Consider the following 13290-nt stretch of genomic DNA (forward strand, 5'->3'; position numbering starts at 1 on the left):
GGGCGGGCGGCCGCGGCTCCCCGCCGCTCCGAGCTCGGCCCGGCCCGCACCGTTCCCGAAGCCGGGCTGCTGCTGGGCTCCGTGCCCTGCCTGCCGAGATTACCCCCCCGCCCCCGCCGCGGCAGGCTTTTTTTGCCCGTGCAACGCCAGAAGTGACCACTCAAAATTGCGTTTTTTTCCCAGCAGCCGTTACCAAAACAAACAAAAAATTTAATCTTTATTAGAACAGAAAGCGTGTGCCCGCTACGTACGTCGTTAACGCTGGAAATTCTACAGGCCTGACTTGCCGCTGCCAGCGTCAAACCGCGGTTTACAACGCGATGCCGGGGAAAAAGTCACGGAGGCGCGAGCTTCGCGTCCGGACCCACCCCGTCCTTCTGGAACCATCCTTAGAGGATTTTGTTCCACAGCTACAAACTTCGCAGCAGTCGGCGAACGAGTTGACTTTGCAACGCAAGTTCCTCTTCATAACGCATAGCTGCAGACTGTTTTAATATCAATAGTGGTGTACAATACGTGAAAATATCCCCTCTGGTTCTTTTCCGTCTCCCAGGGCGGCGAGGAAGCCTTCTTGTCTCCTCCTCTGGGCTAAGGCAGCTAGGGATTTGAATGTCTTTGGCTCATAAATAGCCAAATCGGCAATCATTTTCCTGTTCAGCTCCACCTGGGACTAAATGCAAGAAAATTTGTGGGTTAAGTACTATAATTTTTAGGAACAACACTGCAATGCTTAACGATTACCTGAGGTCTTAAGGCAAATTACCTTTATTCTACACCGTACAATTTTGGAACTATCAGAGAGCTGTCAGACATGACTACTTGGACATGGATCTCTCATTAAGCTGCTGTGTAAGATTTGTTTACTGACTTTGAGAAAGTCTTTCTGGCAAAAACCAAGAACTGAAGAAGAATCTCTTATTTCATGGAAGGCCATGTGTTACAGGTTAATCCACGGCATTTTTTTCAGTTCTTAAGAGACATATACAAGTTTACTTTTTGTGCTAGAAAGCTGCTAGCTCGGGCAGCACCTGGTATCTTAAAATGTGTGCTGGAGTAGAGAAAGAAAGACTGCAGGATCAAATACTCTTAACAACGCTAGATATTGCACAGTTAACTGCATATTCTAAGAGGGAGTTATTATATAAAACAGTATGCTTCTTTTGGATCTTCTAACAGAGAGCCTTACAAAAATATACCGCTCTGAGACAAGAAACAAAGGACAGGCATCTTGAGGAGAAAAAAAAAAAAGGAAAAAAGAAAAATGAGTTAGCTTTTAGGCTGTGCTTGATTCTTTTGGTTACAGTATGACAACAGTAATCAGGAGAACGAGTGTACAAATTTCAGAAACTGTATTATTTTACAGGAAACACATCAGAAAACCTAGAAAGTTATCTAAGCATGTCAGAAAACCTATAAAGTTATCTATTTATTTGAAAGACAGATAAAATGTTTTGAAATATGCTATAAATGTGTATGTAATTCCACTTCAAGAAGCAGAAACACTACCTTTTTATTGTGATCACAGCCAAGGGAAACAAGTCTTAATTTTACAGTTCCAGCATCAACAAATTAAAACCAATTCCCCAGCACGTTTAAGAACAACAGACAATGGCACGAACTCTGCATTGTCCATGCTCACCAAAACACAAAGCTATTAGTGAAAAGAGTAGAGATATCTTAGGGTTGTTTTTGCTAATCCAAGCTTTGTATTTTTAAATTTCTTGAAGTAAAAGGAAAGGCAGCAGTCACTTAATGCCCACAGCAGCAACATGTGCAAAAGCATTTTACAAGTCTCATTCTTAAGATGCGCAGTAAAAGTTTTGGGGACAGAACAAGATGTAAAGCAACAATGTTCACCAGGATAAAAGGGGATTATGCATATAAAGAAGAGAAACAGCTTTAGGGCAGAACTTAGTTCCCGAAGTGAAAGAAACCCCTTTCATAAGCAGAAAGCCTTTCGTAACTAGAACTAGGAAGCAGGACAGCGTTGGCAGAAGTTCAATCTGACAGAAGGAGCTTTTCAGTCCCACCACCATGCCCTACGCCTCTATTGCCTGCTCAGGCTCCAATTTGCAAGTCCCCACTGTTATTCTTCAAGGATTGGCAAGTGAAGGCTGCAGCTTCGATTCTTTGCAGTTGCATTCTTAGACAGTAACCAGCAACCCTTTGATATGTTTTGTCAGACTACATCTACTTGAAAGATATCAGAATTTTAAGAAATTAATTTGCCTGGCACTTCAGAAGACCTCTATGAGACATCTTCTCCAATTTTTTGTTTCAAAACAATTATTCTTCAAGCACCATCCTTACCTTAAGCAGATTGCTTATGAAAGCTGGGTATTTTAAACCATGTTCAAGAGAAGCTGCTTCAATCCTAGTGATCCAGAGCTAAAAGTGAAAAATTAACATGTTGGATGATAAGATACTTTAAGAGTAAACCTTTTGTCATGCTGATCTGCTCACACTTAGTAAATAAAACACTTTCAGACCTACAGTCTTCTCAGTGCAACATATACATGTATGAACTTCAGTATGTTTCAGACCACATAGGGACTATCCTTACTTTAACCTCGTATTTTTTCACCCACCAATAAAACATTTTGAAAGAGCCCCCCAATAAGGAAAATGGCTATTTCAATGTTTACATCTAACATTTTGCTCTTTACCGCTCTTAAGAATCTCTTCTTCTCTCTTCTGGCCTTTGTAGACTTCACGAAAGCTCTCTGAACACTTCTTACAGCCAGCTTATAGCAGCGGTTCTTCCTTCCACGAAAATGCTGAAACAAAAACAAGATGTTCTTGTTCAGTTAACTTTAAGGCTGTTAAACCCTTCAGTAACACTAATATATGCTTATTTGCATTTCACAACTCTGCATAAGGATCACAAAATACTTTACAAACATCAGCTAAGCCTTCAGTTGGCATATAATGAAAATAATTCTTTCTTTGTTTTGTAGCATGGGAAACCCGAAGCTGAAAAGTTGGAGCAGGCTGAAAAATTTCAGTCCAGCAGGAGGGAGCCAAAACCAGACCTCATTTTAGGCTGTGGTTCCAGGGGGAAGGCAATCACAAAGTCATCTTCAGTGCTTTCAGCCAACCCCTAAACTCACACATTTATTCTCATTCCTGAGCTGCCCTCTCAGTTTTGTCAGTATGAATACAGGGATGGGACAGGAGCCTCTGATATGTCAAAAACATTGCAGTTGCCCAAACAGAAGGCATAATGAAAGAAGGTTAACTGAAGCTACCACTGACATCCATCTAACCTGAAGTAGGAAGAAGCAGCCAGTGCTGCACGGTCAGAGAAATAAATAACTACTACTGGTACTGTGGGCAGCTTAGGCACCACAAGACCAAGATACTGTCACTTATTTCAACATTTTCCATCTCAATACTACATCAAGATGTACTACCTCCCAGGATGCTAACAGTCTGCCCTTGAAAAAGGTTCTTCCCGAGCCTAGGTACAATAGCTTGAACTTCAGTGGAAATCATGTTGCGAAGCACTCTCTTTCACCTTTTGAAATGCACGTGAAGAGCAAAGTTAAAAATCTTTTTTTTTCCCTGCTCCTTTGCCCAGTTTAAAAAAAAAACCACAACAAAACCCCCACAACCAACAGCGGTCCACAGCGTGCTGTATTTACAGACTGCCCTCCCCGTAGCGCTGGTATTCCTTCGGCCACAGGGTTCTTTCTCGCTTTTATTCATGCCCATCCACATGCACACAGGTGCTGCGTTACGGCGCACATACCAGGCGCGTTCGTGGCCTCCACCTTTAATCAAATACAGACAAATCTCCTCGCTGCCTGACCCCCCCGTTTGCTGGGGAAGGACGTTTCGCACACCCCAACGACACGACAGGCCGCTCGCTCCGCTCCTCAGACCCGGGGAGGCCGGGGCATTCCCCCCCTCACACCCGTGAGGCGGCCGAGGGGCTCCGGGGACGGCGGGGAGCAACCTGAACGGGGAGACAGACCCGTTCTCGCCCTCACCCCTTCTCACACTCACCCTCGCATGCTTCAGCACCTCCTGCACCCTCCAGAAGCGGTCGGTGAGGCGGCTGCGGAGCCACAGCGAAGCGCTCAGCACCACCATCTCGGCCGCCGGTTTGACGGCAGCCCGGCACCCTCCGCCTTCCGGGGCGGGAACAAAATGGACGCCGGGGGGGGGCCCGGTCCTCGGTCCCGGCCCCTTCCGCAGGGACGGGGAACCGGGGGGGGGAACGGGACACGGAGGGGAGCGCACCCCGCCCGCAGCGGCAGGCCGCCGTGTTTTGGGTGCTTTCTGTGGTATTTCTGCCCAAATCCGGCGAAAACTCTGTCAAATAACGACTACGAACGTCATCGTCTAACGGGCCGGCGCAGGGCTGGTGCGGCTACGCAACGAAGCTGCTGGTTGCTGCACGGCGTTGTTTCAAAGAATCGAAATAGCTCGATTAACTATTAAGTAGATGTTCTTTATTGGCAGCGTGGGTGCGCGGGGGATCGCTCCACCTACGGTGCACGCCGTCGGGCCTCATTGTGCAGGTTAACTACATGTTCTACATACATACTCACCAGATTTCCGAGAAATGTTGTACATGTTCATTAGTTTTCCGGGAAACTACTAGCATTTGCAAATGTCCTTTACGCAGGCGCGTTGGAGGTCTCTGGTGGTCTTAAGGAGTCCTCTGGTGGTCTTCCATAGTCTTCCTCACTGGTCCGCTATTTGACCCTCCTCAGGTGATTCTGCACAGTATGGTCCTTTACATGTTTGATACATCTTATCCTAAAGAATGCACCTTAGTCCCTAAAAAAAAAATGCTTGTTAGTGCTCTTATTATCTAAATTTTCATTAGTGATGTAAAACCATATGGCTAGTTTAAGCTAAATTATCTACAAGGACGAGAACAAAGGCAGGAGTTCGTATCTTTTCTGGCCCTATCTATTCAAGCAAGGCCTCTGCTTGTGCCTTCTCAACAAGATTGTAAATTCATCAAACAATTAATTAAGTTTTGCGATTGCTCATGGCTCCCTCTTGCTCATCCCTCCCAAGTACCAGTCTGACAGGCTTAATCCTTGACAAACGCCAGTGTGAGAGACTGAAAGAGTTAATGTCTCAAACATTGTGGTGGGGCAAGTTCTGCTTAAAGACAAACCCTGCCAGCAAGGAACCAAGGTGAAAAGCCCACCAGCTCAGACATCGGCAACAGGAGGGGGAGGGCGTGCCGGAGGGTGCGCAGCTCCCTGTTCTGATACAGAGATCAAACAATGGCCACGTCTGCAGGGGAGGAGAAGTTACTCCACAAACGACCCCCAAGCCCGAAGGCTCACAAACTGCTCATTAACCTGACGAGTTTGGGTGCCTGCCCGAAGGAGGGGCAAGGATGATAAAAGGACACAAACTGGAGCCTGTCTGAGAGGACACATGGAAATGGGTTGCGGTGGGAATTGCTGATGGGAGACAGGGAAAGAAAATTATGGAAAGCGCTGAGAAACGATATAAAGATAAGAGTGTCTGAGAAAACACTAAGAGAAGAAATGATGTAAAGACTATGCGAACAACAGTGGGAAAGAGGGATCGGCTGCTAGAATTGAGCAGACAAATATGTTCTCTAAAGGAATTACAGAGCGGAGACACAGGAATTTGTTATGAAAGGTATTGCTGACTCTAAGTGTAAACAGTGCAACAGGATTAGATGGCAGTCTTGAAAGTACTGTAATTCCATCAAATATCTATTATTATTTATAAAACAGATATTGAAAATTGTAGAAAAATATTTTGCCTAATAGCTGACCATAATGCTATCACTATTTCCAGAAGACAAGAAGAACAGAAGACAACAAAAGGCAGAGATAGCAAGTTTTGAGGCCGAAGATGCAAGTCCCAGGAGATGTTGGAGAAGGAAAGGGACCCTTGACACTGGCACCTCTGTGTAGGCAGGGCTCGGGATGCAGATTGGCCTTCCCTGGTGTTCCTGAACCCCCTTGTTACCCGGAGCAGCGAGGCCTCTCTCTAAGGAGGGCTATGGTCTCTGCTCGGTTGGTCTGTGGCCAGGCTACCCCTTTTGCCCGCCACTGGCTGTGACTGCCCTGTAAGGAGGGATGAAGTCACCAGGGTGTCCCTTTCTGGGGGAGAGGGAGCTCCTGAGAGGCCTGAGCCATGGGATTGCCCAGTAAATGGGGTCCCGATCTCCGCACCGGTGGCACTATGCCACGCAATGCCAGCCTGCGTAGTGTGGCTCCCCTCTCACCAGGGTGGAACCCATGAGCTACCTATTTGTAGGCCCTCGGTACCCTGAAGGCAAGAGCCTGCTCCGTAATTGGGGTCGAGGCATCTGTCTGCGGGACTTCAGGCCCTTGTGGCAGTTAAATTTCAGCAGGGCTCACCTGTAAGTCAAGTGCGTGGACCGTGGCTTTGCAGCCTCGGTGCATGCCGTGCGCTGCACCTGGAGAGCAGCTGTGAAGTCCTGTAGTAGCTAAGTATCGGCCACCTCACGGTAGACTGGATGTAGTTTTGTACCTGCCTCCACCTGGGAGAGGAGGAGGCTGGAGGTGGTGCCGCAACGTGCTCTCGTTTTCTCTTCTGGGAAAAGTAACCTGGGGTATGCGCGTGTGCGCACGTGTGTGTGTGCGTGCAGGTGGAGGAGCGTGGCTGTTGCGGAAGGCGTTGGTTTGGATGCTTAGGTCCTGACATACTGCAGTGTGCTTTCCTTGCTCTTCCCAGAAGCAGAAAGCAAGGAGCATCGTGTGCGCTACCCAAGGGATTCTCGTGCCTTCCCCGGCTGGAATTTGGGTGGGTACAGCCTTTGAGTCAAGCTGCTGATTGACACCACTCTTAGCGTGACAGCCCTCCGTGGAGATCCCGTCCCACTCTTAGCGTGACAGCCCTCTGTGGAGATCCCGTCCCGCAAGCCTTCCCTGCGAGGGAGGTGCTGGCTGTGTGTCTCTCGCTTTATGCCAAACTCATTTGGACTGTCCGCTCCCTAAACGGGGAGGAGGTCTCTGCCGCTGGGCTTCACGCCCGTGTGTGTGGCAGCCTGTTGCGCGCTGCGAGTAGCCCGTAATTAAGAGGCCAGAGGGCAAGACCTCTCCGTGCTCCCCGTAGCCAGGGTGTGGGTCTGTGCAGGCTCTTGGCTGACGGTGCTTTTGTCAGGTGGCCAGGGCGAGCCCCTCGTAAGCTGAGGATGGCGGTTGCATTCTCGCCGTTCGTGGGGGACGCTGAGCTCCCTCGAACCCTGGCGTCCCGGCGACGTGGTCCGTGGTCCGTGCCCTTACGGCGCTGAGTCCTGCCGACAGCCTCTTTCCTTTGGCCCCTTGGGGAGAGGCAGCTTTTTTGAGGCGGCAGCGGAACGAGCCCCCCCATCTAAGTGTGGGGTGAGGCTCTTCTGCGTCCGTAGCCCGTGGCCCCTTCCCTGCCCCTGCGTGTTCAGAGCCCTGGCCCTTCCTCCGTGGCCTGCAACCCTCTTGGACGTCTGCAGCGAAGCCTCAAGCCTTCTGTGTAGTCATTCTTTTCATGGAAGAATCCCAAATTTGAAAGTAAGAACTCATATAAATGAGTTATTTTAAGGCATTTGTTGAATATTGAGGAATGTTTTGGAGAGTACACATATGTAATGCATTATCTGTTTGGTTTATTAATAAAGAATGCCTCTACAACTTGTCTGGAGATCATTGCCTGTTCATTATTCTTCATAGTTTCTATTAAAATCAGTACATTTTTATATGGTTTAATTTCTCAAACTTAGCCTTTAAGATTTGTTCATAATAGTTCAGTTTTATGTTCTGAAGTTTGGAATTTTATATTTTCAAAGACTTCTACTTTTGTTTACCATTCCTCCGCTCCACTAACATTTCAAGCATTTTTCTGGGTCGAGATATTTTTTAACACATAAAGTAAGCTTTGAAATTTCTCAATTATGCATTTGTAGAAAGCAGGTATGGAAATGACCATGTAAGCTACCCCTTTACTCCTTTCAACCCTCATCTTTAACTCTCATGCCCATACCAGTAAAATTTCTCAGCCAGGAAATTTTTTTGGTCTAAGCTGCACCTGTATTTTTTGGTTGATATTCACCTCAGCAGTTGTATGGGACTGTGGATCTGGAGGATTCAGTGGATACTTGGGGATAAGGTGCAATAGTGTTTCTTTAGTAGTGCTTGATTACTGCTGGTAATGACCAGAGACTTCAGAATTGAGGTATACAGGCTCTGAAAACATTGTCTTTGTTTTCTGTCTGTAGCATGATGCCAAATGCTTTTAACGAAGAGACCGAAGGCATTATGGTCGCTGGTAATATTATCTTGTGGTTAACAGAATAATGCCTTTTCTTCTAGTCATCAAACTCCTTTCAGAAATGCTGTCAGCATTCCATTGTACAGGAATAATCTTCAGGTCTGTTGCTTTCAGGTTTTTTTTTATTTTTTGTTGCTGTTGGCTAAGCTCTTCACCAGTCAAAGATAATGATAGATTCAGACCATCACTGAGTTCGGTGTAAGCTGCTGAGAGCTTTCGAAGGTAAATGCAACTGCAACAGACCAAATGATACTACACAAGAACTGTAGTCAAAGAAAGGTTATTGTGATATCCCTGTTAAACTGCAGACATATTGATAAACAGTGACCTGTCTCTGCAGTCTAAGACACTGTTACGTGATAACCTGCTATTAGTATGCAAAGGCTCAACCTTTAATTCTTTAGACATGGCAGGTAATCACATTTGCTCAATAAAGTGCTTTCAGTGAGCTAGTAATCCATGTGTCCATAGAGGCACGAGGAGGGAGCAGTTTTGCCATTTTGCACTCTCGTTTGTCCTGCGAGGTACTGGAGCTGTTTAATGAAGTTATGTGAACCCTGGGCCCCATTTGCAGTCACTGTTCAGCACCCATCTCTGCACTACTGGGCTATATTGCTAGCAGCGCTCAAACTGGCAAAGCTAAAGCAGTGTGAAAAGTTTTTGAGTTGTTTTCAGTGATTGGAAGAATTCCGTACTGGGCAGCTTGTTTTACAGCATCCTTCTGTGTGTAAGAGATTGAGAGATGTAAACCGAAAATTTCTGAACTGTAACAAACCACAAGATGGTGCTGTCATTATAGACAGACGAAAAATTATTTCTTCGCAGCAGAGGTCTCTGCTGTCAGAGAAGAGGAATAATGAATTTGTCTGATCATCTTCAATCATTACCAGTTTCAGCATCTCAAAGCAATGATGCTCCTGTTAGAAATTGCTCCAGTTAGTCATTATTATTTTCTGCCCAATTCATACCCAGAGTATAATCCAGGGTCAGGCTGCCACCGGCTGCCAGTTGGGCTTTTGGGGTTTTCCATTAGGAAGCTGTGGTAAAAGAATGTATCCAAGCTGCCTTATACAGATAAAAGTGTTATTGAAGAGTTAAGCATTATTTATAACTTCTCTAGCAATATTAGTACTATCAGCACTCACAAATACCTAATATCTGCCTGTATTAGTATTGTTTTTATGCTTCTCACTGTTGTTAGATTTCATATAAACGAGTATTATTCTAAAATGAATATTATTCTAAAAGGTGTTGATGATGAAATTTAATTTTATTTTAATTTTGGCACACAGTTTATTTTTATACTGATACTTGCAGACAAAACCTAGGTTTTTGAAAATTTTAAAATGTAAAAGCTGTGTGGAAGAGAAAGGAATGCAGACTTAATATTTTATTGTATCAACAAATATCAAGCTGTTTCATTTTCCTTTTTCTATCCCTCCTCCTAACTGAAGCATGTATCTTTAAGATGGAACAGTCACACAAATCAGCAGGAAGCCTGTAAGACTGGTGGAACTTGTTATGAACATTATGAAACAGATCATACTGGATCTGAAAAGCATAAGAATATGAGAAAATGCTTAAAAAGAATGTAAGTGGTAAAAAATTTCTCAGGTCCATACGACTCCATCAGCCTGGCTATTCTAAGCTGTTTTCAGTAGCAGAATTATTGATGGTTTCATTTGGGTTTTTGTTTGTTTGTTTGTTTGTTTGTTTGTTTTAATGGGAGCTTAGTGTTGAAGAATGATTTTTGTATGGGAAAGCACAGATGCGGGGAAGGAGGTGTCATCTACATGTTTCAACATGGGGTTCAGGTTGTTCTGTGCCCTTCAAGGTCTGAGAATCAGGCACACACACTTAGAAAATTCTCAGGATTGGCTTTATCTGCACCAGGCTTGTGTAGGTTAAATGCCAGCACAGAAATTCAGTCCATAGGTGATCCTTCTGTAAGGCTCTGGTAGAAATGCAATTCGATGTGAGGAAAAAATTACAGAATGGCAAGCTGGATAGACCAGCCAAACCCTGCTATTTATGGAACTGTAGTAGCTCTGTGGTGCCCCAACACAACACAACTGAAGTGATTTTTGGGTGGAATTTTTAGTTGCCCAGCACCGAGTTCGCAATCTTTCCATGGTTTAAGCCTAACCTTGATTCTACCTCCTATAGTTTGGGGGGTGGGGTGGTGGTGCATATCTTATCCTTTCTCCACTTAGAAGGCATAAGTCAAGCTTGAAAAATGTTACATATTTAAATCAGCGGTTGTTAGACAGGCATAGTAAATGAGACTCTTTAGTAGCCTCCATGCCATTTGTCACATTTATTACATCCAACGCCATCTGGTTTCCTGCACAGATTTGGGGCTTTATTAACACTGTGGCTGGCCTATGCAACCACTGAAAGCAGGATGGATTCAATAGTTATTTCCCTCTGGATGTCTGGATAGATCTGTGAAGAGATTTCACACTTTGCAGCTTGAGAGAAGGCTGCTACCCTACCTTGTCCCCTAGGAGCCATTCGGCCTGAGAGTGCAGTGGAGGAATTGGGTGGAACAAGATGAAAATGGACTTTTCATACTCTGGTGACTCTTTTAAAGGTTGTTTCTCTCTGTATTTTTTAATCTTTCTCTCTCTGATGCATTTATTACTAAAAAAATGTCATAGTTCTTTCACCCTCTCCCAGGAAAGTGGCTGTCCAAACAGAGCTGGTCCTGGGGTTTACAGTCTTGTTAAATCAAAATTGATCTGTCAGCTGAAGGGCTTTTGAAATCAATTTTAAACGTTTGGATTAGTTAGTACACCTTTCAGAAATATTTCAATGTTTGACACTCAAAAATGGAAAAGTAGAGGAACGTCTTCGTATTTGGGAGACAGTTGTCTATTGTTTTTTGACTTACAATGCAGAGCTGTGGTAAATGAATTTATAATCAGTTTAAAGAAGTAATTTTCAGTTTGAAAAACAAGGGAAACTGTTATTCTCGGTGATGAGAGTGTGCAGTACACCGTGGTACCCAAGATGTTCTTTAGCACTCCAGCTAGGTGGGGTAACCAAACACAAGAATAACCTTTCAGTGGAAGGAAATAAATAGGATTCCTCAGGGCAGTATTCCACAGTGAAATTCAGCTTATGCTATGGTTCCTTGCACCCCTTCTACTCAGTTCTGTGCTTCTGGTCTCACTTCTCTCCAGTGAGGCAGGCTGAGATTGTCCAGGCCTCCCTTTTGTGGCTGGGAAACTGGTGGGCTGGCTGTGGACAAAGAGCTTAGTGCTTTGGTCAGTCCAGTACCAGAAACTCTTGGTGCCTGCTGCCCAAAGGAGAGTAATTGCTTTCTGGACTTCACACTTCTTTTCCCTACCCTGCTCCTTCAAGGGCAGCTGAGTTCAAAACAGACAGATGTTGACTTTAATCCGTGCTACAAATTAATGTTTTCTCTTATTTACCAATATATTCCTTCTGGAACAAATCAGGATACAGGCTACTGGCAGTGCTGTCAGTCTCAGAGTCTATTTTTAACCTTCTTCCCCTCTCTTGGCACATCAACAGGGTTTTTTCCTCCACCGTGAGAGAACTCAGCAGAAGGAATAAATAATAACAACCAAACCAGATTAATTAAATTCAGTGTCACCTTCAGTGCTAAAGTTGGAGGAAATAAAATTACTTGAGAGAAATCTACTTTAAAACATCAGCACCAGTCCCTGGTGCGGAACAGTGCAGCTTCCCTCTGCTTTGGGTGGAGAACGGGTCTCTAGCTCCTGAGTGAGGGTAACTCCTTCCCCTATTGCTCCTGGGGGCTGAGAGGCTTTTCCCTCCAGTCAGGAAACATCAAACCATAAAGCCTACCCAGTCCAACCAAACCCCACTGTAGCCAGGGGAATAGCCACCGTTTATCCATTTGGGATGAATGTCAGGTGAAACTAACAGCCCTCACTCAAAACAGAGGCAAAATACAGGGCATGAGAGGCAAAGCGATTTTCCTCGCTATTGTCTGGCTGCTGTGTCTAGCAGAGATGCAGAAGACATTCCAAAGAAAATGTGCTTCAGGGAAGAAGTGAGAAAGGCACAGCTGGAGAAAGCCCTAAGAGCAGGGCTTCCAGAGAATCCTTTTGGGCAGAGTGCTTGCTAGAAAGGGACTAGCCTTCTGTGCAAAAAAATACCTCCTGTTATTTGTTCCCTGTCATATTTAAGAAAAAAATTACTCTTGTGCCACTTAGTAAATAAACAGGATTATATTGGAGATACTGGCTCCCACTTTTATTTTCTCCTTCCTGAAACATCACGAAGAATTTTGCATAAATAATAAACCTTTCATCATTGTTGCCACAGTTTGGTCTGAAAAGATCTTTTCCCAACTCAAAGCTGGGATGGCGAGAGAGCTGCAGCTCAGAAACTATCTAAGAGCCTGAAGAATGAAGTGTGTGCCCGTGGATGTGAACACCCTTGATTCGCGTACACAATTATCTCCACGGCAAAGCCATTAATTCTGAGAACTGCGGAATACTACCCTGGCTTTGTAACTTTCCTAGGCTCTTAAGCAGATCACTGCACTGTAATAAGATATTGACATATCTCTTCCCACACCTCCATGTGCCTTCCAGCTCTATAGCCTGGTTCCCCAGGGAGCTGGCTGCCAATAGTGGTGATAGGTGAGTTTCCAGCAAATTAACAGAAAACTTTTCATTAGTTCATCTGTTTTGGTTCTTAAAAGGAGATGGGATCCAAGGGCTGAGGAAGAGATGGGGTGTTAGTGCCCCTGGGGGAACAGCCTTTCTGCCTGAGCTGTTGGTGTAGGTGTACCTGTTTCTGGGGCTAGCTGGGTTACAGCCGAGGCTGGTTGTGGACCTTGTTCTGGACTCTGACCCTTACACTGACTTCCCAGGTTGGCCTTGGACCTGTCTTATAATTGTAAGTGTGCCTGAAGATGTGGACTCTTAGCTGAACCTGACTGCCATCTCCGAGTCTACTGTTTTCACCTTGGTTGGGTACTGTGGGAGGGAGCCTATTCCCTCTATTTCTTAGGGA

The 13290-nt window shown here is 45.2% G+C and overlaps 1 protein-coding gene across 1 annotated transcript; it reads right to left on the minus strand.

The window, feature by feature from the left end:
• Positions 1-194: 194 nt before the first annotated feature.
• Positions 195-4131, minus strand: MRPL20 (mitochondrial ribosomal protein L20). Its single transcript, XM_010577417.1, has 4 exons — positions 4009-4131; positions 2667-2777; positions 2311-2388; positions 195-670 (listed from the first exon to the last, which is right to left on the minus strand). Exons 1-4 carry the CDS (start codon positions 4093-4095, stop codon positions 497-499), a joined length of 450 nt encoding a protein of 149 aa, XP_010575719.1. The 5' UTR covers positions 4096-4131; the 3' UTR covers positions 195-496.
• Positions 4132-13290: the final 9159 nt, after the last annotated feature.

Source organism: Haliaeetus leucocephalus, unplaced genomic scaffold, assembly GCF_000737465.1.
Source record: "Haliaeetus leucocephalus isolate CR32 unplaced genomic scaffold, Haliaeetus_leucocephalus-4.0 Scaffold556, whole genome shotgun sequence".
Taxonomy (NCBI): Eukaryota; Metazoa; Chordata; class Aves; order Accipitriformes; family Accipitridae; genus Haliaeetus; species Haliaeetus leucocephalus.

Coding starts and splice junctions, on each gene's coding strand:
- MRPL20 (XM_010577417.1), bottom strand. CDS start 4,095: ATGGTGGTGCTGAGCGCTTCGCTGTGGCTCCGCAGCCGCCTCACCGAC. Junction 2,778..4,008: donor AGGTGCTGAAGCATGCGAGG/GTGAGTGTGAGA, acceptor TTTTTGTTTCAG/CATTTTCGTGGAAGGAAGAA. Junction 671..2,310: donor TCATAAGCAATCTGCTTAAG/GTAAGGATGGTG, acceptor TCTTGCATTTAG/TCCCAGGTGGAGCTGAACAG.